Genomic DNA, 23,088 nt, shown 5'->3' with positions numbered 1-23,088 from the left:
TTCAGAAGCCTGTTGGGGCAGGAGCAGCCTCGGTGGGTTCCCTGGGGGCCGGGAGGAGAGCCATGGTTGGCTGCCACACTGGAAGCAGCCAAGGAAGCCAGCCCATACTGTGCCTTTGTATGAATTAGGAAAAGGTGCTGTGTTCGTTTCCTAGGGCTGCCGTAACAAAGTTCCACAAACTGGTGACAACAGAAATTTACTGTCTCACAGTTCTGGAGGCTGGCAGTTTGAGATCAAGGTGTCAGCAGGGCCCTACTCCCTCTAAAGGCTGCAAGGAAGGAGGTGTTCCAGGCCTCTCTTCTAGCTTCTGGGAGTTCCTTGGCTTCTGGCAGCATCACTCCAGTCTTTGCATGGTGTGCTCTCTGTGTACGTGTCTGTGTCCAAACTTCCCCTTTTTATAAGGATGTCAGTCATATTGGATTAGGGGCCCACCCTACAACAGTATGACCTCATCTTAGCTAATTATATCGGCAAAGACCAAATGTCCCAATTAGGTCACATTTCGAGGTACTGAGGGCTAGGACTTCAACATATGAATTTTGGAAGGACACAATTCAACCCGTAATGGCCACATAAATCAGTTACAGAAGTCAGTGGGGCAGTTACGCTGATCTGGTCAGGTGTGCCTGAGCTTGGCTGGGCTGACTTGAGGGTCTGTGGTCAGAGGGGGTCGTTTGGAGGCTGGCTGGGCTAGGATGGCCTTGCTTATGTGTTGGGTGGTTGATTGGCTATTGACTGGTCTGGGATGGGGGTGACTGGGCCACGTGTTTCTCATTCTCCAGCAGGTTAGCCCAAGCTTGTACCCATGGCGGTAGTTTGGGTCCAAGTGGGCAAGTACAACCTCCAAGGCCTCTCGGTATGGACTTGAACTGGCACAATGCCAGTCTGACACATTTCACTGACTCAGTTAGTCACAAGACTAGCCCAGATTTAAGGGGTGAGGAACCAGACTTCCCTTCTTGATGAGAAGAGCTGCAAAGGCACATAGCAAGGGGTGCAGATGTAGGGAAGGGAATCATTAGGACCATTTATAATCAGTTTACCCCAGCGCTCCTCCAGGCAGACAAGCTCAGGCATCACTGCACCGTGGTGCACACCTTACTGAACAGAATGCTGGCTGGATTTCATCCCCTGACTACCCCTTCAGCTGGCTGTCTCTGTGCAGTAAGCAACCTGTGTAACTGTACATGACAACCATGGTAATGGAGAGTGGAAGGATTGTTACCTCTGTAGCCATACAGACTTAGGTTCAAATTCCTGATCTGTCACTTACTACCTGTGTGACCTTGAGTGATTTCCTTAACCCCATAAGACCCAGTTTCCTCATCTGAGGAAGCTGTTTTACAAAGAGGCAAAACTAAGACCCCTAATGGTTCAGAAGCCACGCTTGGTCACTTGTGAATATTGGAAACAGCATATGTAAAATGTCAACCTCAATGGTGCCTAGTGCCTAGGTGTGAGGCTGGAGGTTAAGTCCCCATTGTGGCGTGGCAGAGGGCTGGCCAGAACCTTCTCAGACCTTCTCAGAGCGAGGCAGCCCCAGATCAGCAGCGGGGGGGGTGGGGGGGGTGGGGGGAGGCAGGCTCAGGGGGTGTCCTGCGTGGTGTGTAGAGGGAGCAACTGGATCAAGGCAGGAAAAGAGACAAAGCCCCGTAGGACCCGTCGCTGGGAGCAGCCTCAGCGAGAACAGACAGGCGGGCCTGGGACCTTGGAGGAATGTGGAAGAGAGAGATCCAGGTTTCCTTCCCAGCTATGTGACTGTGTTCAGGTTACTTCGGTACTCTGAGCCTCAGTTTCGCCTGTGTTAAGTCAGCACAGCTACACCCACGTTACGGGGCTGTTGTGAGACTGAGATGAGTCTGCAGTTTGCATCCAGCCCAGTGGCTGGCACTTAACAAGGACAGTTACCTTCCCCTTCTGAACTTCTCGTTTGGGCAGTCATTCTCCCTGCCTAGCGGGGGCTCGGGGCAAAGTCAGGGCCCAGGGCTCTACAGACCCTGAGCCGTTATCAGGGAGGCAGCTTTGGGCCTGAAATGGGCAATTGCATCTTCAGCGAGTCCCCGTTTACTCAGAAGCCTGCAGTTCTTTTAAACACTCAGTGTCTTGGCAGTGGCTTCAAACGTTGTGAGTTTTGCGGACAGTGAATTTACTTACTAAAAACTTAGCAGCGAGCAGGGAATGGGGGAGGGAATGGCTAAATCTGAGGGAAAAGAAAGACAGAGAGGCACTGCCGGAGCTCAGCCCGTGAAACACTGAACAGAACAAGGACGCTCATAGTTTCCTTGTCCTTGGCTGGGTGGGGGGCGGTGGGGGGCGCAGGAGCGCCGGGGCAGGGAGACAGGAACCTCTCTGCTGATTCAGAAGCCAGCTCCAGACAGGGAGATCTGAGCCCAGAAATTCAGGGCGGGATCAAGGCTCCGTGTGAAGATTCCCCACCAGGAGCAGACCCACCAGGAACAGGTGGGTTTCTTGACAAGAGCCAGACAGCGGGTTCCCCTCCCACTGCTGAGCGAGCACCGGCCCGTGAACCCAGCGGCTTCCAGTCTCACCTGTGCCCTGAGCAGGCCTGGGCTGCCCCACTCGGAGCCTCAGCCTCTTCACCTGAGAGGAAGCAGTTCTGCCAAGAAGAGCAGGGATGTGAGGGTTCGTTCAAGGACATGGGTTTGAACCCAGCTTCAGTGCTGTAGCCTTAGACTTGAATCTCATGGGGCCTCTGCTTGTGTGTAAGGTGGGGATGATAAGACCTGCCTTCCAGGTTGCCGTGCAGGGTAGAGGTGGGGGGAGCACATAGAAAACACCTGGGCTGCGTGGCCCCGAGGAGGTACTAATCTTCCAGAGCCTCTGGTTTCTAGCCCCATTCAAAAAGAGGCTGGGAACACCCCTCTCGGGGCTGTGGCGAGGCTCAGATGCGACCAGATGTGTGGGTGGGTGTCCAGTAGATGTGAGGATGCAGGAATGGCCGCTCCAAATGTGGAGGATGCAGCCACTCAGTGGTCTCCAAGCTGGGTTCCAGGAGGCACCCCAGGGGCCACCAGAGGGACACAGGACCGGGCTTGACCCCAGACAACCCTGCTTGTCCCTGTTTTACACGCAGGGTTCCACCTGGGATTTTGTTTGAAATAACCAGTTCTGCTGCTAAATTTTTTGGCTTTTTTTTTTTTTTTAACATCTTTATTGGGTATAATTGCTTTACAATGGTGTGTTAGTTTCTGCTTTATAACAAAGTGAATCAGTTATACATATACATATATCCCCATATCTCTTCCCTCTTGTGTCTCCCTCCTTCCCACCCTCCCTATCCCACCCCTCTAGGTGGTCACAAAGCACAGAGCTGATCTCCCTGTGCTATGCAGTCGCTTCCCACTAATTTTTTGGCTTTTTGAGAAAACCTTTCATTTGGAGAACATTTCAGACCTCAAAAACTTCAAGAATAGGAATAGTACATTAAAATAGGAACATCCACTTACCCCTTGTGGACTGTTAATATCTTACGTCATTTGCTTTATCATTTATACTCTCTGTGCATATGTAATTTTTTCCTGAATCATATAAGGGCTAGTTACATACATCTTGGCCCTTTACCCCTAAATACTTCTGAGAATAGGGATATTCCCTCACATAACCACATTAAAGTTGTCTGCTTCGTAAATTTACATCAATACACCATTTTTCTCCACTGCACTGCCTGTATTCCAGGTGGTCACTGATCTAACAAGGCTCTTATTAGCATTTCCTCCTCCAGTTCAGGGTCCAATCCAAGGTCAGCTGTCGCATTTAGTTGCCTCCTTTAATCTGGAACGTTACAGCCTTTCTTTGTCTTTTATGGCAATGGCATCTTTAAGGAATACAGGTTTCCCTCCCTGCCCCCTCCCCATCTTTTCTTTGTCACGAAAGTTCCTCATTTCGTGTTTGTCAGATGTTTCCGCATGATTAGACTGAGGTTAGGCATTTTCAGCCAGATCCGGACTGACTCTTAAATTCTCTTCTGACTTTGACATGCAGTGACCTTAGGACCAGGTCTTCTGCTCACAACGTCCGGCCACCAGGCCCCGCTCCCCTCCCGCACCCTCACCCCCTCACCCACCAGACGCTTCCAGCGCTTTGCTACTCTGAGTGTGGTCCCCAGCCCCGCCGTGGAGGACACAGCGCCGGCTTGGCTGCCGCCGGCCTCCACCGCTGACCCACTCTACGCAGAAAACTGCCCTTCCGCCCCCCCCACCCTGCCCCAGCCCCTCAAGTCCAGGAAAGAAGCTCCACCGGCCCGTCTCTCCCATTGCACGATGCTGGCAATAGTAACTGGTATCCACACGGCCTGGTTGCTGGCGAGACCGGCCGGGACGGTGGGAAAGGCAGAACTTGGAGACACAAAGCCTGAGGTAACGCGCCAGGCTGTCTTTTCCAGAAAGGTAGTTGCTGTTAATGCCCATGATACAGATGGGCCAGGATTCAAAGCTAGGATATCCTTACTCCAGAGCCTGTGCATCCATCACTGTACCAAGCAGCCAGCCTGGGAACAGATCCCAAAGTTCCCGAATCCTGATCAAGTGCTTCCTCCTCTATAGCAGGTTTAGGGGCCCGTGTCAGGTACGGTGGGGAGTTCACGGAGACAAATGGCTTTGGATAGACCTGGCCCTCTGTCCTGCAGCCAGGAGCAGACTGGATGAGCAGACCGCATGAGGCTTGGTGAGAGCAGTTAGAACTTCTAGAATCATCTCTCCCATTACTTTGACAAACAAACTATTGCCACCTCTTCAGTGTCTAAGACCTGGCATTCAGGGCTGGCCCTGCTGTTGGGGAGAAATAGCTTCAAGCCCAAGAACTCCTCCATAAGATAGGAGTTGGGGGAAGGAAAGAAGAATGCAGCTCACACAAATGTGGGACTCTTTCTAAAAGAATAAAGAACAGGCAACATCCGAGAGGGCAGTGAAGGCCAGCGGGCTGCTTTCTTCTCTTCCTTCCAGAGTCTGTGTAGCTGGCTCAGGCAGGGGCAGAGGCGGGGGTTGGGAGACCCCAGGTGCAGGGATCGACAGGCCTATGACATTGACTGAGGGTAGAAAGGACAGAGAGGGAGGTCAGTCTGTTGGTTTCTAAAAATCGATGTTAAAAAATCTAAACTGATTTCTGTTGACCAAAGTCACTAATGTTTATTGTAGAAAAAGATGATTAGTATTGTGGTAGATTTCTATCTGGTATCTTTGAAATAGACATAGATAGGTAGATAAATAGCTACTTAGTTAAGGAAATACTTTCTGCTATAACAGATAAACCCCGCAATCTCTAACTCAGTACAAGTTTATTTCTCACGCATGTAAGTCCAATTGGATGGAGGAGGGTTGGGGAGCGGGGAGTGGGCTCTGCTCCACATAGTCATCCAGGGATCCAGGCTGAGGGAGGCTTTCTAAGTCCCCCTGGGCATTGACATGCAGGTGACAGAGAGAGACAGACAGAGAACGTATGTGCCAGGCCTGGAAGCAAAGCATAACCTTGTTTTTACACCCACAACAGAAATGGGGTTCAGGACCTCTAAGATGTCATGTTCTGAGGATTAGAAGCCACGTTACCCTCCCGTCTTGCATAATAACTATCTGTAACATTTCTCACAGTCCAATAACCCAGAAGCCACCATGTTAATCACTTTCTATCTGTCTCGTCACTGAAACATCACAACCACCCCCACGAGGTGTGGACACTGTTGTTATCCCCATTTTACAGCCAAGGAAACTGAGTCCCGGCAAGGTGAAGCAGCAAGGTCAGGGTCACACCTGAGCAGGTGAGTGGTGGCCCTGGGACTTGGATCCAGGTCCTGTGCTGGATTGCTGTGTTCTCCTGCCTTTCTAGGGTGCCCTGGGGTCAGAGATGACCTCAGGGAGGCCAGGCCCAATCACAGTGGCTTCATGCGTTTTCCAGCCAGGCTGGGACTTTTGGCTTCTGGTCTCTGCACCCACAGCCTGTGTGGCTGACTGGCTTGTGGGCTGAGCTCTCCGAAGAGGAACCCAGGGAGCTGGAGTGATTTCCTCAGGGATCCAGTGTTGCTCAAAGCAGAACTGAGACTTAAGCAGCATCAGCAAAAAGCACAAACAACCCAAAAGTTTCGCTTTGGGAAGCTCAGTGGGAGAGAGGCTGGCTTCTCGTCTCACATCAGCCACACACTACAGGGAACCTCCCTCCCTCGGGCTCCAGCTCTTTCATCTGTGCAGCTGGGAGTTCAAACTAGACCAGTGGTTTTCCAACTGGTCCCAGAGAACTCTCGAGGGACCGGGGACATCTTGCAAGGGGAAGGGGGGAGGAGGGGAAACAGCAAACCAGCCCTGCTGTCCGACTCTGATCAACCAGAGCAGCCAAGTTCTGTATCAGATACACCTTAACGAAAGGATTCCACTGCAAAAGTAAATTTAAAACCTCCTGTTCTAGAGGCTTTCTACTTCCTGCCATCCTGTGTTTTTATCAGATAAGTTCGTTCATTCAACAGTTCAACAAACATTTCTTGACAGTATGGATGTTAACAGGAAAACCCAGCCCCTGTTTTTAGGATGGTCGCAATTCAAGTGGAAAAACAGAGCATTCAACAGGCGACAACCCTGCAGTGAGATAAATGATATTCATTCATTCATTTAGCAAGTATATTTATTAAACACCTACTACTGTTGAGGCATTGGATATAAACAGTGAGCACGATAAAGTCCCTGCCCTCATAAAGCTTTCATTACCTGGGGAGAGACAGCTAATAAACAAGGAAACAGAAATACAAAATATATCATCAGATGCTGAAACAGGCCACTAGAATGAATAAAACAGGCTAAGCGGTCTGGGGAGTGTGAAGGAGTTTGCTGTTCTGGGTTGGGAGGTCAGGGGAGGCCTCTCTGAGTTAACATGTATTTGTTTTTCCATTCTTCAATGACAAGCCCAGGGAAACCCGTTATAAGGGCACTGAACGTAGCTGGTGGGGAGTGGAGGTCTTGGGTTAAAACTTCCTGGAGGAAGGAAGTGGTTTCAGGTGGGAATCGTGGCGGAGGGTTAGGGCCAAAGCAGATCACAGTCGTGAGCCGTGTGCTGCCCCAGGATCGTTGCACCAGCCGCACCCACTTTCAGTAAGAGGCCAGTCAGCACATTCCAAGGGGCAGTTATGATAAGATGATAGATTCTTTCCTCTAGATCGGGGTCTACAGGCCAACTCTGGCCTGCCACCTGATTTCGTAAATAAATTTTTATTGAAACAGCCACGTTCATTCATTTACACAGTGTCTCTGGCTGCTTTTGTACAGTGGCTGAGTCGAATAGTTGGGACAGAGACCATGTGGCCCATGAAACTAAAAATATTTACTATCCAGCCCTTTACGGAAAAAATTTGCCAACCCCTCTTTTAGAAAATGCTTCCTAGAAGACCAAACTTTATTTTTAATCCAGCCACTTGTTCGACGCTCACAAGGGCTCTGAGTAACAGACTGAGTTGTGTTATTACTTCTGGTTTGCAGATAAGAAAAGTGAGGCTCAGAGGTAGTGGCCCCAGATCACACAGCTGGTTAAGTGGCCGAGTCGGGGGCCTCCTAATCCAGTGTCCTCACGGTTTGTGTGACCCAGGTGTGCACGCTTTAGCTCATTTTTATCAGAGCTCTTCTTCTCCAAAATCCCCCAGCTGATGAAACACGCATAAGGCCCCCAGCCAGCTCTTTAAAATGTAATAGGCTCCCCCAACATCTACAGATGGAAAACAGATGTGACTTTGGCAAAAAGAAAGCAGGAATCAGCAGGAAAGGCAGGCTGCAGCCCAGCAGGCCTTTCAGAGGTACAGCCTGATGGATGCGATCTCTGATCCACGCAAGGCAGATGTTTCGACCACAGGTGAATTATTTTGCAGCTGTGCCCCAGCCTCCCAGTGCTGCTGCCTGAGGCCCCACTGTGTGCAGGGCTGAGCCCCGAGCCCTAAGCCTTGGGAAGGAGAATGCAGCCCTAACTATCCCTAGGATATCGGGTGGGAGCCAGTGCATTTAAATGATGCTTAAAACTCGTGTTTGTCCACAAATAGCTCTCAGGTCAGGGATCCTGTGTGGGCATTTCTCACTACATCAGGGAAGAGAGACCCAGATTCTACTGACCAGCTGTGGGGCCTGGAGCACATTTCTCCCATCCCTGAGCCTCAGTTTCCTCACAGTGAGGTTGGACTTGATGAATCCAAGGCCACTGGTGTGCTAAGTCAGTGATGATACGAACCATCTCATGGGAGCTAGCCGTCTGCATCTCTTCCCCACTCCATGTTCATGTTGGTAGCTTGAAGTTGGCCATTGTGGAAAGATTTATGCCATTCAAATTGGCAAATGCTGCAAATCAGAGCTTTTTTTTTTTCTTTGGAGAGCCGGTTGTTAAGCATTCCCGTCACACCACTGTCTAAGGCCCATAATGGATCCTAGTTTCCTTGTCCATGGCCCCAACCATGGGCAAGACAGAGTGGTGCCTGGTGGGAGCACATGTGGGTCCAGTTCAGCTCACTGTTTGTGTCCTACATCCCAAGCCCTGTGTTGGAGACTGGGAAGGCAGTGATGGGGCAGAGGCTCAGAGAGGTTAAGTGACTTGCCCAAGCTCACATAGCCTCCAACCCTGCCTTCAGGGAGTTCACAATCTGAGGAAAAGGGCAGGCTCTGAAACAGTCAAGGGTATGGGCACTAGAGCAGGAACCATCCAGCTGTGCTTGAGGATGTGGGAGGACAAGGAGAAGTTAGTAAGGGAAAGGTAGGGAGGGCGGTCCAGGCAGAGGGAACTGTGTGTGCAAAGGCACAGAGGAGTGAAAGTGCCCGAGGAGTTCAACCGAGATTCAGCACAGTGGGGTGTCCCATGGGAGTGTGATGGTGGCAGAATGCCATTCTGAGTTGGAAGTTGTCGTTCTGAGTTCCCCCTAATGGGGGAAGGACTCCTGGAGTCTGTGTAGAGGCCCATCCAAGTCAGCGCCAGGCCTGGGCTCTGAGCTCTTGCTGGGAGCTCAGCCTTCATTCATTCCCTCACCCAGCACCACCTCTGCCGTGCGTGCTCTGTGTACTGGGGAGACAGAGAGGAAGTGCTCACCGGTAGTTGGAGGGACAGACGTGGGGTTGAAGGAGTCCCTTGCAGTGGGCTAGCTGAACGCAGTGTCATGGAACCAAGGAGATGGGCCCCAAAGCCCTTCCTGAGAATCAGCCGAGATTCTCAAGAAGGGCCTGGGGAGAAGAAGAAAAGGGCAAAGCACTTTCCATCCCCACCGCGCACAGAGCCGCGGTCCAGAGGGCTTCCTTCCCCATCTCTCTAAGTCCTCAGACCTTGGGCTGGAGCTGGACCATCCTTCTGGCTGAACGTCACTGTCCCTTCAAGCAGGGTTTCTCACCTTAGCACTACAGACGTGTGGGGACTGAGTAATTCATCTTTATGGAGGGCTGTCCTGTGCACCGCAGGATGTTTGGCCACATCCCTGGCCTGTATGCCAGTAGCAAAAGCAACTCCAGACGTTGCCAACTGGCCCCCAAAGGGCAAAATCACCCTGGTTGAGAACTACTGCTCAAAAGCAAATGAACTTGCCTGATTGTATTTTTGGGTGAGCTATTAATACAATACCAAGAAAAAATTGGTATTCTTGGAGGCGGAGTAAAAATTCAATCAGCTCTTAACCAATGCATGAGTTATAGGTGAATTCCAAAAGGCACAGAACTGTTTCACATCCATGCTGCCGGACATGCCTTGTCCCCTAATTCATAAATCAAACAAGAAAAGAATCTCCCGTGTGCCAGAATTCTAATGATTAAATTATCAACATGGAAGACAGCTGCAGGCACAAAATAATCTTTCCCCAGGAACTCTTTAGTCGTGTCTCAGGCTCATAAAGGTTTATGGAAGATGTTCTCCAAAACTGACTAATTCTGTGCACAGAGGCACAAGAACCTTGAAAGAAATGATCAGAGAGCTCAGAACACAGAGTTGGAGTAAGAGGAACAACGTCCTTCCTTAGTGGGCATTTCCGTGGAGGTGGTATAGAGTGCTCCGCTGTAAATCATTTCCTAGAATTCTCACCAAAACCCCATAGGATGTCATGCTATCTGTGTCAGTTCACATGTGTCTAGAAATGCAGGCTCAGAGAGGTAGAACACTTAGCCCACGATCTTATAGCTGGTAAGGAGTCCGGGTCTGACTCTGCTTTTCAGTGCTGTGTGTTACCAACCCCATCAGCTGATTCATTTTACTGGTGGAAAAACTGAGGCCGCCTGAGAAAGCAGAACGGAGATGTCAATAATAGCTCACTTTTCCATTGCGCTCCATGGGTACCGAATCACTTTCGTATTCTTCTTCTCATTTCATTCTCTCAAAAACCGTGAAAGGCCGTCAGGGCATCTTTTAGGCCCACCTCCACCCCCCTCCTTCCCCAAGGTATCTATTACTGTCAAGAGGCTCTGAGCCCTGGGAACATCTCCCACAAAAATAGTAGTGATAAGTTATTCCTTTCAGAGGTATTTACGTTTTAGAAGAAACCCTAGGGAAAGGGCACTGCTTAACCCAAAAGAATGAAGGTTGGAGGGGAAACTTTAGGCCTGGTAGCATCTGGTCGAGGGAGGGCTTCACTTTTGCAAGTGGAGAGAGAGATGTGTTGTTCCCAAAAGACGTCAGTGTTAGACAGACAGCTGCTTCTGGGTCCATGAATAAGTGTGACGTGAACTTGCCTGAAGGTGTTGCAGGGGAAGAGCTGGGAAAGGGGAAGGGGCTGAGTCTTGCCCACCCAGCAAAGGGCACTTTTCTCGGTTCCTTCTTCCTAAACCCAGACTGTGTCTCAGGCCTCCCGACCAGGCTGATCCCAGGGTCGCCCCCTGTCATGAGAGTCAGGAGAAAACAGGACGGTTCCTCTTCCAGGGGTGACCACCCCCTACCCAGCAAACCACTGTCCCCTTGCCCTGGGCCAGGAGCGGCTCACAAGGAGAGCCTCACACTCACCACCTTCTGCCTCCTTCCTCTCCCAGGGAAGTCCTACGGGGCAGACGACTTCCTGCCGGTGCTCATGTACGTGCTGGCCCGCAGCAATCTCACGGAGATGCTTCTCAACGTGGAGTACATGATGGAGCTCATGGACCCTGCCCTGCAGCTGGGGGAGGGTGAGTCACCACCCCAGGCCCATCTCCGGAACCCTGGGGCCCATCGCCCACTCATGACCCAGCCACACCAAGGGCTCGCTGGAGGGCCCAACAAGCACCTCCTGGATGCCAGACTCCACTAAGCCCTGGGACACGACAGTGCCTGACACAGCCCCTGTCCTGGGGGACTCAAAGACTAGCAGGAGAGCTGGGCCAGTAAAGAGAACTTGTCACCTATGCTAGACAAGGGAGGCCCAGAGAGTACCAGAGCACATTACTCAGGCTGTGCAATCAGGGAAGGCTTCCTGAAGGAGGTGATGCCTGAGCTGGGCATTGAAGGATAAATAGGGGCCAGTCAGATAAAGAAGGGGGAGAGGCAGTCTTCGCAGAGGGAACAGCAGTTGCTGGCAGTGTACAGGATAAGGGAACAATGGTCAGCTCTTAGGGGTGGCCCTGCGGACTCAGCCCCCTGCTCATCCAGATCTGGGCCAGGTACCCGTCAGTGGGAGGAGGGTCATGCTGTGGTGTGGGCAAGAGGCCATGCACTCTCCTGTAGGATGATGGCAGGGGTGTAATTTGTCCCACCCTCATCTTCCCTTCCCTTTCCTCCTTCCTACCACTTCGTCCCATACACTTAGCCTCGGCCACCCCTCCACCAAGAATCCCTGAGGTGCAGCCAGCCCAGATAGCGGTTCTGAGGGAGCCCCAGGCTCCCTCTGAGACACTACCCCCAAAAGGGTGGGGAGACTCTTAGGCCCCCAGTGGCACCTTTGGGCTTTGTGGTTCTTGAGATAAGCTGGCCCTCTTTGCATCTGTTTGCATTTTTAGACTGTGTCGGTCTCTGGGGGGGGACAATATGACGTGGCTGGTTCTGTGAGTTCTTGGAAGCTCAGGGGAGCGTGTAAAGCCATGCAGGACTGGCCCACCCCCGTGGATTGTTGTAGGGTCATAGAGAGTGCCAGGGAAAGAGCCCTTTGGCGGGTGGAAGGATGGAGCGAGGCTGTGGGGCTCTGCACTTGATCTCAGCACTGGCCGGCTCTCTGGCAGTGGTCAGCCCTGCCCTGGCCACCGTGGCTCCTGTTCCATCCACAGCCTGCATCCTTGCTGCCAGACGGGACTCCAGGCCAGGCGCAGTGGCGAATAGGGACGGGACAGGGACATCCTGGGCCCAACTACCCTCTCCTTATGGACCTGAAGCCCCCCACCCCAAATCTGCCATAACCTCCTGCGATCCTTCTTCCTGTTCCTGAAACCCACAGGGGGTTCGGGTGGAAAAGCTGAGGTCCTGCAGGCAGGAGAGCTAGTCTGTTTGGGGCTACATTAAGTATTTTTTAAAATTGAAGTATGGTTGATTTACAAGATTGTGTTAGTTTCAGGTGGACAGCAAAGTGATTCAGTTATATATATATGTTTTTCAGATTATTTTCCATTATAGGTTATTACAAGATATTGAATATAGTTCCCTGTGCTACACAGTAAATCCTTGTTGCCTATCTATTTTATGTGTAGGGCTACATTATCTTTGAGGCAAGCCAAGTACAAATGAATACATAAAGATCTTAAACATTTCACACTTTCTGACCCAAAGCTGCCTGAATACCTGCAGCCTACCCCTTTTAGACTTAAGGGTCAGAGCCCCCGCCCCACCTCTGGACCTGTGGGGAAATTTCTAAGGAATCTATGGGGTGTTTGCTGGAAGAAAAGATGGCAGGGCAGAGCCTCGCATGCCACCACATACCGCCCCTCCCAGCAGACCCTGCCCAGGGCAGCTCTGAGGACCACGCTGCACACGCCAGCAGGTGGGTTGGGTGGCACGGGCGCCTCTCTCTCCTCCTGCGCCCACAGCCAGGGTGGGAGGTCACAGCGGCCGGGACAGCCCAGCCTCACAGGTGTTGGACTCCGACAGAGGGATGACTTGGGGGTCTCCAGCATGGGCAGGAGCTTCCACCCAAGTCTGCCAGCTGGTAGACCTCCATCTAGACATATCTGGGCCCAAGAGCAGGAGGACAGAGCGCCAGGGGGGCAGTGTTCCTCAGTTTCCCCAGCTCCACCCTCCTGTCTCTGCTGGGTGGTGGCCCGCAGGGTGTTCCGTCACCAAAGCCTCTGAGGTGCAGTGAAAAGAGGGGCTTGCCTGGGAGGTGGGGGGGTGGGGCGGGAGAAGCAGAGCCCCTGCTGGCCAGTCCCCGCCCCTGGTGCTCTGCAGAGTCAGACATGCCCGGGACAAGGGCAGGACCCTGGGGAGTCCCTGCTCTTGAGAACTTAAGTTACTCCATCCTAAGAGGAGAATTAACACAGGGTGTAGAAAAAAGAGCAGTTTGGAGGCTGGATTTGGTCCCAGTTCTGCCTCTGATTGGCTGGAGACCTTGGGCAAGTCACTTAACCTCTCTGGCTTGGAAAAGGGAAGGCATTGGGCTAGATTTGGGGTTTTCAGACCATCTGGGCACCTTCTGCAGAGGCAGCTGGGGGAAAGTTGAGAGCTGGAGTGGGCCTCTGCCTTCTTGTGTTTCACAGTCTGAACAAACAGATCTGCATTCACCAAAAAGCCTGCAAGACCGTCACATTCTTTCAACTGGTTCCACGTGCTGGAATTTGGCAAAGATTGTGACTGGGTCCCACTTTTTTGCAGCAGGCTTCTGGAGAGTGAGCGATCAGGGACTTCCTGTAGGAAGTAGAGAGGACCGGAACACTGGGCTGATGGGACCCTGACCCCTTTCTCCCCCCTCTCTCTGCAGCTCCCACCACTCTGGGCAATTACAGGGCAGATGGGAGACCCAGGCAGCTGCTGGGCACCTGGCTGGAGCCAGCTCAAAATACAAACCTCTCCAGAAGCACCCTCATAGATTCCTTTACCCACATCCCCTCTGCACCCTGGCTGACAGCTGGCCATCCTGGGCTAGTAATATCTTAAGAGAGGCAATGAGGTTTTCCCATCAATGGACAGCACACTCTCCCTGAAGAGAACCCTCGACTCCAAAACTCACAGTGCGAGGAGTTGCCTGCCACCTAGTGGTCATGGCAGGAACTGCAGGACCCCAAGTCCAAGGGAAGTCTACTGGGAGAGCCAGGAGGCTGTAAAAAAAGCAGGGCTTGAGCAGGCAGGAGTGCAGTGGCAGGGCTTAGAGTTCCTCCCCTTTGCCCAAGAGGGTGGGGAACCTCCAGAGCAGCTCCCTTAGGTCACCTAACCACCGTGCCATACTCACATGTTACTGAGAACTGCACTTTATGTGTATTCATCTCATTTACTTTCCACAACATTATGGATTTTGCAGATGAGGAAATGGAAGCATAGAGGACACTAACTCACCTGAGAGCACAGGGCTCTCTGCCGAAGGCTGAGACCTAAACCCTGCTCCCTGACTCCAAAACTGACCATTCGCAGTCAGCGCACTGCACTCAGCTCCTCCCTTCCCAGCCAGGGGGCTGTGATCACGATGGCAAACAGGACCACGGGGAAATGCCAACTAGAGGACAGGGTTCTCTGCCAGCGAGGGCTGGAGGCACCAAGGAAGGCTTCTTGCACACACAGGCTTTGAGCTGGGCTGGAAAAGGAGACCCATGAGAGGTCTGCTGGCCCTTCTCTGATAAGAGACACCAAGCCAAGTTCCATGTTGGCCTTGATATACCTATTTCAAAAACTGTCTCCTTCCTACACTGCCATGAGAGGGCGAGTGATCCTCTGGCAATAAACCCCTTTATCTCATCCCCTGCCCACCCCAGTCAGGGTGTGAACTTTTCCCATACTGGTTGTGAAATTTGTAGGAATGTGTAGACAGCTTCATCCAATGGAGCAGTTAAGAATGCTTTGGGCTGCAAATAATTCACGACGTAACTAATAATGGTTTAAATCAGAGTGAGGGACTGGTTTGTCTCTTGCATCAAGAAGTCCTGGGGTAAGCAGCTGATAATGATGGCAGTTTTTAGCCCCACCATCAGGAAATCATAGACCCAGCTCTTTCCATTGCTCTTTAGGATGTGAACTTTTGTCTTTGTGCCTATCACCTCTGATCACAAACAGCTGCTGTGCCTCCAGGCTCACCTCTGTTTTCCAGAAAAGAGGAAGGGGAACAGGCAAAAACCAGAAGGGATACACTAACTGAGTCTGTCCCTTGCAAAAGGCTTCCCTGGAAGCGCCACTCAGGGACTTCCACTTACATCTAAGTAGCCAGAACGGGGTCTCCTGCCCTCTACCCTGAACTACAAGGGAATCTAGGAAGTGAGCATTTTCAGTTGAGTGTTGCTTTACCCCACAAAAGTAGAGTTCAGTTAATTAGGAAGAAAGAGAAGATGGGATTTGGGTGGCTCACTAGCAAATGGGCCTCATGTCAAAACTCATTGCCCTGGTACCCAAAGGGCTGGGGAGAGGCTTGGTGAGTGGGAAGGAGGCCCAGGGAAGCACTGCAAGACCTTGGCCAAGTCACCCTGCCCCCTCTAGAGTGAGGGGCGAAACAAGGCTAGTGCTTCTCAAACATTTTAACCAAAGCCTCCAACAAGCCAAGGAGAGTAAACTTGTAAGCATCTGTGCAAATTATTATCTTTTATCTGAAAACTTCATGTAAATTTTGTAGTCTGAAGTATTTCAAAGCTTAAATTAGGAAACATTAGGTATTAGGAATATGTGTGAATTAACCTAAGGTAAAAAGAAATGGAGAAATAAACGAATCAAAGTTTTTACTTTCCTTAAATCTTTAAAAAATAGTGTGTGATAGTATGACCGTAATTAAAATTTTCTCCACATATTTTTAAGTCGTTTTGTAAAATAGGGTATATATGACACATACAATGAGGAGTCTCCCACCCACCCATGTCTCCAAGGCACCCCTTTCCCCACCCTAAAGACATCCGTGGTTCTTGTGTATCTTCACATTGTAAAACTCATTGTAAAACTAAAAACTCATTTTAAAACATCACTTAAATATAAGCAAGAGTTACGTCCCAAAAGGAACAAGCTTTGATCAGGGCCGTACAGATCAGGGCTGGACTTGAGGAAGCTCGTGAGGCTGCGGGGGGCACAGAGTTGAAGTTGGGCCGGTGACCAAAGGGGCGGCAGGTGCCTCCTTGCAGCGGCGGTGGGTGGGGCTTAGAGAGGTGGGCGGGGCGGGCCGAGCTGGGACCAGCCCCTCCCTTTGGGGGTGGGCGGAGGCGGTCCTGGCTCAGCCTCCACATCCTTTCCCCCCCGCAGGTTCCTACTATCTGACCACCACCTACGGGGCCCTGGAGCACATCAAGAACTACGACAAGATCACGGTGACCCGGCAGCTGAGCGTGGAGGTGCAGGACTCCATCCACCGCTGGGAGCGCCGGCGCACGCTCAACAAGGCCCGGGCCTCCCGCTCCTCCGTGCAGGTGACGCCTGGGACCGAAGGTGGGAGGGGGCCGGCGGACCTTGTCCCCAGACCATCCCTACTGCCCGCCAGCTAGCAAGCCTGACGCCGACTGGCTGCTCTGGCCATCGAGCCCAGCCCCCAGGGGCGTTCACGTGGGAGGCAAAGGCACCGGCTCTCGCCTGCCAGCGTGTGCCCAGCCCAGTGGCGGTTGGGGGATGGGAGTGGAAGTTAAGGGGTGGAGACTACAAAAGTATCAGCAGGCCTCGGTGGGCAAACATGGTAGGGATATGGGACATTTATCCACTCTTCCTTAGCACCTATGATGTCCCAGCAGGCTGTTAGGGCTGGAGATGTGAACAGTAAGTCGTCCCAGTGAGAAGCCCACGAGCTGATCTACAGCCTTGCCCCCTTGTGCCTGGACAAATGCAGCAGCTGCCAGGGGTCCCCCTTCCCCAAGCCTGCCCCCTCCAATCCAGCCACCCGTCCTTCCCCACCTCTCTCTATACAAACTCAGTATTCAAGCCATTGGTGGCCAGACTCCTCCCCCACCCCCATTAGCCCACACACCCCCAGGCTGCATCCAATCAGCTACCTCTTCCCTGAACACACTGTGCTCAACTCCCTCGGGCTTAGCCTCTGCCCATACTGGTCCATCTCCCCTTCTTCACCGGCTGCCACTGCCCATCCTCAATTTCTCCAATAGCCCCTCCTCTGAGAAGCCTTCCCTGACACCCCCTCCTGCCCCTCATTCCCTATGGCCTGGGTTAGATGCCCTCCTCTGTGCTTCCTGCTGCTTCTTCACCCTTTACAGCACATAGACACTGTATTGTAACCATCTATGCGTGATGCTATCACCCTGAGAGAGCAGGGCCCATTGCTCACGTGTCTTAGGGGTCCCAAGCCCAGGGCCTGGGACAGAGTGAGACTGGGGTGCATGCAGAATGGCCAGAGTTAGGACAGTGAGCCAGGCTGCAATCCAGAGCTGTAAATAGCTCTACAGACTCACTTACCTGGCACCCAGAGCTCACTGGACCTGAACCCCACGCCTGGCTTTCCAGATGGCCCTTCTGTAACCAGCAGAGCCCAGGCCTGGGAGGCAAGAGGCTCAAGGTATGGACCCAGCTCTGTACTAGCTTGCTGTGTGACCCCGAGCAGTGTCTGCCCTCTCTGGGACTCAGTTTTCCTGTCAGCACAGGGGGACTCTGGACTATTTGAGCTCTGCCTCCCCAGTACCTGTTCTAGGTGGCCAAGCTGACGTCCCCCCTCCTCTAATCAATGGTGTCTTGATAATGTTTAGTAACTGGTTCTCTGGGGAGGAAAAAAAAAAAAAAAACCCTCTGATCTCAGCTTCTGTCGATTTCCATGGTATAACTGCTCCCACCGTGGCCGATTTCAAGCTACTAACTTGGCATCACTGAACTTGGAGTTGGGAAGCGGGTATGAGCCAGCATGAGTTGGCAAGTGCCAGCTCTAGCACACTACCACTCCCCACCGCCTCCTGGGACAGCTGTCCCTCCACCAGCTCTTGGAATATGGACACTCTTGGTCCAAGCCTGACCCAGGCATTCCTTACTTCTTGCTTCCGCCCTGTGGGTTCCCAGCACTGAGCCAGGCAGAGCGTCAGTGCCTCCCACTTAGGGAGGCAAAGCTCAGGAAGAGGCTTGGGATGAGGAGTCTTCTCAGCACTCTTTCCGGGATATGGGGAGGTCACCACCCCCTTCCTCCTCCCCCAGTGCCTCCTCTGCACCCCACGCCCTAAATCCCTCCCCTGGGAGTGAGAGCCCAGAGCTTGACAGTCATCAGGTGTAAAGGGCCCTTGGGAGGCCTAATGGGGGACAAGGAGAGCACAAGCAGCCACTGAGACCCAAGGAACTGGGTGGGCTTTCCTCTCCCGGAAGAAAGGAGTGATCCCAGGGACCCTTGACACAGAGCCTGCCCTTCACATGCACTCACTGCTCTGCAGCCATAATTATCACTATTCTGAAGTGGTCATCGCCCTCATAGTCGCCATCCTCCTCCTTCTCATCAGGAGACGGCTGTGCTGTCACCATCCTTCCACAAGGGGGCAACCCTGCACACACCACTTCCTACCCGTCCTCGGTCCTTGGGGAAAAGGGGACTCTTCCAGGCTCTGAGCTGGTTTTTTGTTTTTTTGTTTTTTTTTTAATTTATGGCTGTGTTGGGTCTTCGTTTCTGCGCGAGGGCTTTCTCTAGTTGTGGCAAGCGGGGGCCACTCTTCATCGCGGTGCGCGGGCCTCTCACTATCGCGGCCTCTCTTGTTGCGGAGCACAGGCTCCAGACGCGCAGGCTCAGCAATTATGGCTCACGGGCCCAGTCGCTCTGCAGCATGTGGGATCTTCCCAGACCAGGGCTCGAACCCGTGTTCCCTGCATTGGCAGGCAGACTCTCAACCACTGCGCCACCAGGGAAGCCTGAGCTAGTTTTATGTGCTTCCTCACAGCCACGGAGTAAGGACTGGTTTTATCCCCAGTTTACAGTTGAGGAAATGGAGACTCAGAGAGGTGGAGGTCACACAGTGGGAGCAGATTCAAAGCCAGGCAGGGACTCCTTCCACCCTCTCTGGTGGAGGAAGGTGTGAGTGTGCTGTTCTGTGCGAAAGCTCCCATCCCCAGCCTCGCAGGCGTCACCTCACCCTTGCCCACGTAGCTCATGAGGGGCAACTCCTCCACCTGTCCTAAAGCCCCCATCTTTCAGGCCCAGCTCCCCAGTCCCTTTCCCCTAAGTCTTCTCCCCCGCCCTTCCCTGCCTGCCTGCTCCCCCTCGGAACACCACGCTTCTCACCCCCAGGCTCTTCCAGCCCTAAGGCCTGAACTGTTCTGCCTGCCTTAGCTGCCCCAGCTGAGCCATGGGATGCTGGGGGTGGGTCTGAACCTCTGGTTTTATTTATGCTGCCCTGCGTGCCCAGCATAGCGCTTGGGACGAAGAGGGGCTCAGGGAGGAAGAGATGAGACAATGAGTGACAGATGAATAAATGATGGCGAGCCCGTGGACTGGCCACCAGGGGGCGGGCGCTCTCACTCATTGCTGAGACTGCAAGCCAACCGACTGACCTGGAATGGTCGGCCCCATCGAGAGCTGAGGCTCAGAGAGGGAAGGCCCTTGCCTGAGGTCACACAGCAGGGTCAGCTGCAGGTGCCCTGACTGCCAGCCTCACGACCCCTCCTGCCATCCATCCGCTCTCTACAGAGAGGACCCTGGGGTACAGAGAGGACAAAGGACTTGTTCAAGACCACGCAGCTCCTCACTCCTGTCCAAGCTCCCAGCATCGGGACGGGGGTGTGACCCGACGCCGGCCTGGCCCCGCCGGTGACCCACGCCCCCTCCATCTCGCCCCGTAGGACTTCATCTCCGTGTCGTACCTGGAGCCTGAGCAGCAGTCGCGGACGCTGGCGTCGCGGGCGGACACGCTGGCCGAGGCGCTGTGCGCTCAGTGCGCGGAGAAGTTCGAGGTGGTGCAGCCCCAGGACCACCGGCTCTTCGTGCTAGTGGACGGGCGCTGCTTCCAGCTGGCCGACGAGGCGCTGCCGCACCGCATCAAGGGCTACCTGCTGCGGAGCGAGCCCAAGCGCGACTTCCACTTCGTGTACCGGCCCCTGGACGGCGGCGGGGGCAGCGGGGGCCCGCCCTGCCTCGTGGTGCGGGAGCCCAACTTCCTGTGAGGCCGGGGCTGCAGCCGCTCCAAAGGCAGTGTTCACCCAGGCGGCGAAGCCGTCAGAAGACCCGGCCCGCGCCCTCACCCCACACACTCACACTCAGCCGCAACCACACACGCGCGCACACACACACACGCACACACTCTCCCAACAGGGATGCCCACACGTCACACGTGCTCACAACCCACTGAGCGCGCGTAGACCAACGTGGCACTTAAGCAACGTGATCAGTGGCCCCCAGCGTGCTTCCTGAAGGAGAGTCATAGCCCCCTAGAGGCCACGTTCTTCATTAGGCAGAAAGGGAAACAGGCTCAGAGAGAGAAGGGACTCTCCAGCCCCCTGAAGCAAACAGAGCCCAAGCCCGGCCCCTGTTCACACACAGCCCCTCAGGCCAGTCCCTCTGCCCCTGACCCCCATGCCCACCCGATCCTCAGTCTTTCCCGGGGAGGGCTTCCCGTCTCCCCAGGACTGTCCTCAGGAGGAGTGGCCTGGCCCCAGCTGCTCCCGCGCCCCTCTTCCCACACGATGGAGCTGGGATGCTCTGGACCCTCCCAGCATCTCAGGGTGTGTGAGGAGACAGCCCTCCCCCGACCCCTGCATAAGAGCCTGCGCTTGGCTCTCAGCACCCACAGCCCCGCCTCAGCTCCCAAGCCCCTCCAGGAGCAGCCAGACGTGCACTGCGACCTCCAAGTGAAGCCAGCTCCATGGCTACGTGGGTGAGCGCAGCCTCGGCCACGGGGGACATTGACTGGGCCGTTGCCTTGGGGGGCACCCCAGGGCTGTGGCACCTGTGGCAAGAGGCACTGTGTGGGGAGTGTTTAATAAAAGCCCTTTTGAAAAGGTGTCTTCTTTTCTCAGGCTAGAGCTCTGCTCAGCCAGCCAGGCCCCCCATTAACAGCCTAATCCCCTTCCCAGGTGGAGTACAGAAGACCACCTCCTTTCCACCGAGGGCCCTATGTTTTGACAGAATCTGCAGCATACGCTCAACCCTCAGGGCCCTGGCCCCTGTCTGCCCCTCAGCCTGGTCATCTCCTGTCTCCTCCCCCACCATGGTTCCCATCATTCCTGCCTCTGCCGCCTAGCCCAGGAATACCGTTCCATATAGTCTTTGCGTGGTCAAACTCCTCTTTATCCTTCAAAGCCCGTCTCCTCCCCCTGGAGAAAGTCAGCCTTCTCTGACTTCCTAGGCTGGCCAGATGGTCCTTGTCCATGTCTCCCAGCCCCCTCGGATCATCTCTCTCACAAGAGATAGCTCATCAAATTGCATTTGTCTGTTGATATGTCCGCTTTCTCCACCAAATTTGGACCCTTCATGTCTGTATCCTCAGCATTGATTAAAATATGTGTTTGTTGAGTGCCTGTTAAATGTCAGCACTCTTCTAGGCCCTGGGAAACAGCAGAGAACAAAACAGATGAAGTTCACGTGGAGCCCCAGTGTGAACAGCAGTGAGCGGTGCACCCAGGACAGGTCGGCTGGACTTACCTGGATTATATTCCTGGGCAGCAACCAGCTCATTCAGCCAGTCAACAAACATCTGTCGAACTCTGGCTCCAGGCCAACCCTGTGTGAGATGCAGGGATTGCTCCAGGATGCAGCCAGCCAGCCCTGGAGGACTTTCCAGGCCAGCGCTCGGTATAACAGACATGACGGAACAGGCAAACAGCTTCTGATGTGAGGCTACCCTCAGATCAGAAGCTGAGGGTAGCCGGCTCTGATCCCAGGTTGCCCTTTCCTTCCCCATCCCCCTACCCACCACCCAGTGCAGACACTGTTCCCTTCCTGAGCTTCCAATGCTCCCTGCAGCCCTGAGCTGAGCTGGCCATACAGCCTCGTGCCCACAGCTGTACGGCAAAGTGCCCACTGCCTCCCACTAGGCCTGAGGCTGGTGGGGAACGTCAGAGGCGGGTCCATTTACCCAAGCACTCTCTTGGCCAAGTGGGGCCCAAACTTGGGATGGGGTTGGAATTCAGAGCGTGGATCGGACACCAGCCCAGCCCTGGGAGTCTTCTGTCCAGCCAGTGATCTGGACCGGGGACCACTGTAAGAGCACTGTGTGTGTGTGTGTGTGCGTGCATGTATGTGCACAAGCATATGTACTGGGCCCACCGTCCTGGGGCCTCTCCCATCAGGAGAGGCCAGAGAGCAGGAGGGGTGGGGCTACCTGGACCCCTGTCTTCTGGATGCCTTCTCCCCCCGGGGAGGTGCGGGGGCCCGATTCAGGGCGCAGAAACAGCCTCGCATGTACGGAGCCCTCACGGGGCTGCCTGGTGCTGGTTAGTGGCTGCCCTGTGTGATTTTATTTAATCCACACACCAGCCCCTTGTGGGAGATATTTACGGATGAGGACGCGGAGGCTCAAAGGAAGGGGGAGAATTAGTTAGTCTACTTGGGCGGCCTTAACAAAATACCACTGACGGGGCAGCTTAGACAACAGACATTTATTTTCTCACAGTTCTGGAGGCTGGAAGTCGCAGATCAGGGCTGGTTTCTCCTTGGCTTGCAGACGGCTGCCTTCCCGCAGTGTCCTCACACAGCCTTTTCTCTGGGCCTGAGCAGCCCTGGTCTCCTCCTCTTCTGAGAACACAGGTCCTATTGGATTAGGGCGCAGCCATATGACCTCATTCTACCTTAATTAACCCTTTAAGGCCCTGTCTCCAAACACAGTCACATTCTGAGATGCTAGAGGTTAGGGCTTCAACACATGAACTGGGAGGGATCACAACTCGGCCCGTAACAAGGGATGACTTGCCCAAGGTCACACAGCTGGTTAGAGGCCAAAGTGAGGTTTGAACTCAGGGCTAACCTATCCCCAAATTCAGGGCTCTCTTTTCTACCGGGTGCAGCGTCCCAAGTGACCTGTTGGTAGGAAACCAAAGTCAGATGAGCTTTGCCCGCCAGGCCCGCTCTGGGTGAACTTGCCTGAGGCCATGGTGAGCATCGCAGGGCTGACCTGATCCAGAGGCCCAAGATGCAAGTGAAGCGGCCTGGTTTCCCCACAGGCCCTGAGCAGG

At 53.7% G+C, this 23,088-nt stretch overlaps 1 protein-coding gene across 3 annotated transcripts in view; it reads left to right on the top strand.

Moving 5' to 3' along the window:
* RIN3 (Ras and Rab interactor 3) overlaps positions 1-20,916 on the top strand; it is a 120,847-nt gene extending 99,931 nt beyond the window's left edge. The window contains exons 8-10 of one of the 3 annotated variants that reach the window (XM_068541383.1): positions 10,968-11,099; positions 16,258-16,421; positions 19,762-20,916. In XM_068541383.1, coding sequence (XP_068397484.1) covers positions 10,968-11,099; positions 16,258-16,421; positions 19,762-20,082 — 617 coding nt within the window. In that variant the 3' untranslated portion in view covers positions 20,083-20,916. The other 2 variants (XM_068541400.1, XM_068541391.1) reach the window with 2 other exon arrangements.
* Positions 20,917-23,088: the final 2,172 nt, after the last annotated feature.

The sequence above is a fragment of the Eschrichtius robustus genome, chromosome 1 (genome assembly GCF_028021215.1).
Source record: "Eschrichtius robustus isolate mEscRob2 chromosome 1, mEscRob2.pri, whole genome shotgun sequence".
Classification (NCBI taxonomy): Eukaryota; Metazoa; Chordata; class Mammalia; order Artiodactyla; family Eschrichtiidae; genus Eschrichtius; species Eschrichtius robustus.
This window is presented reverse-complemented; position numbering and strand designations above follow the sequence as displayed.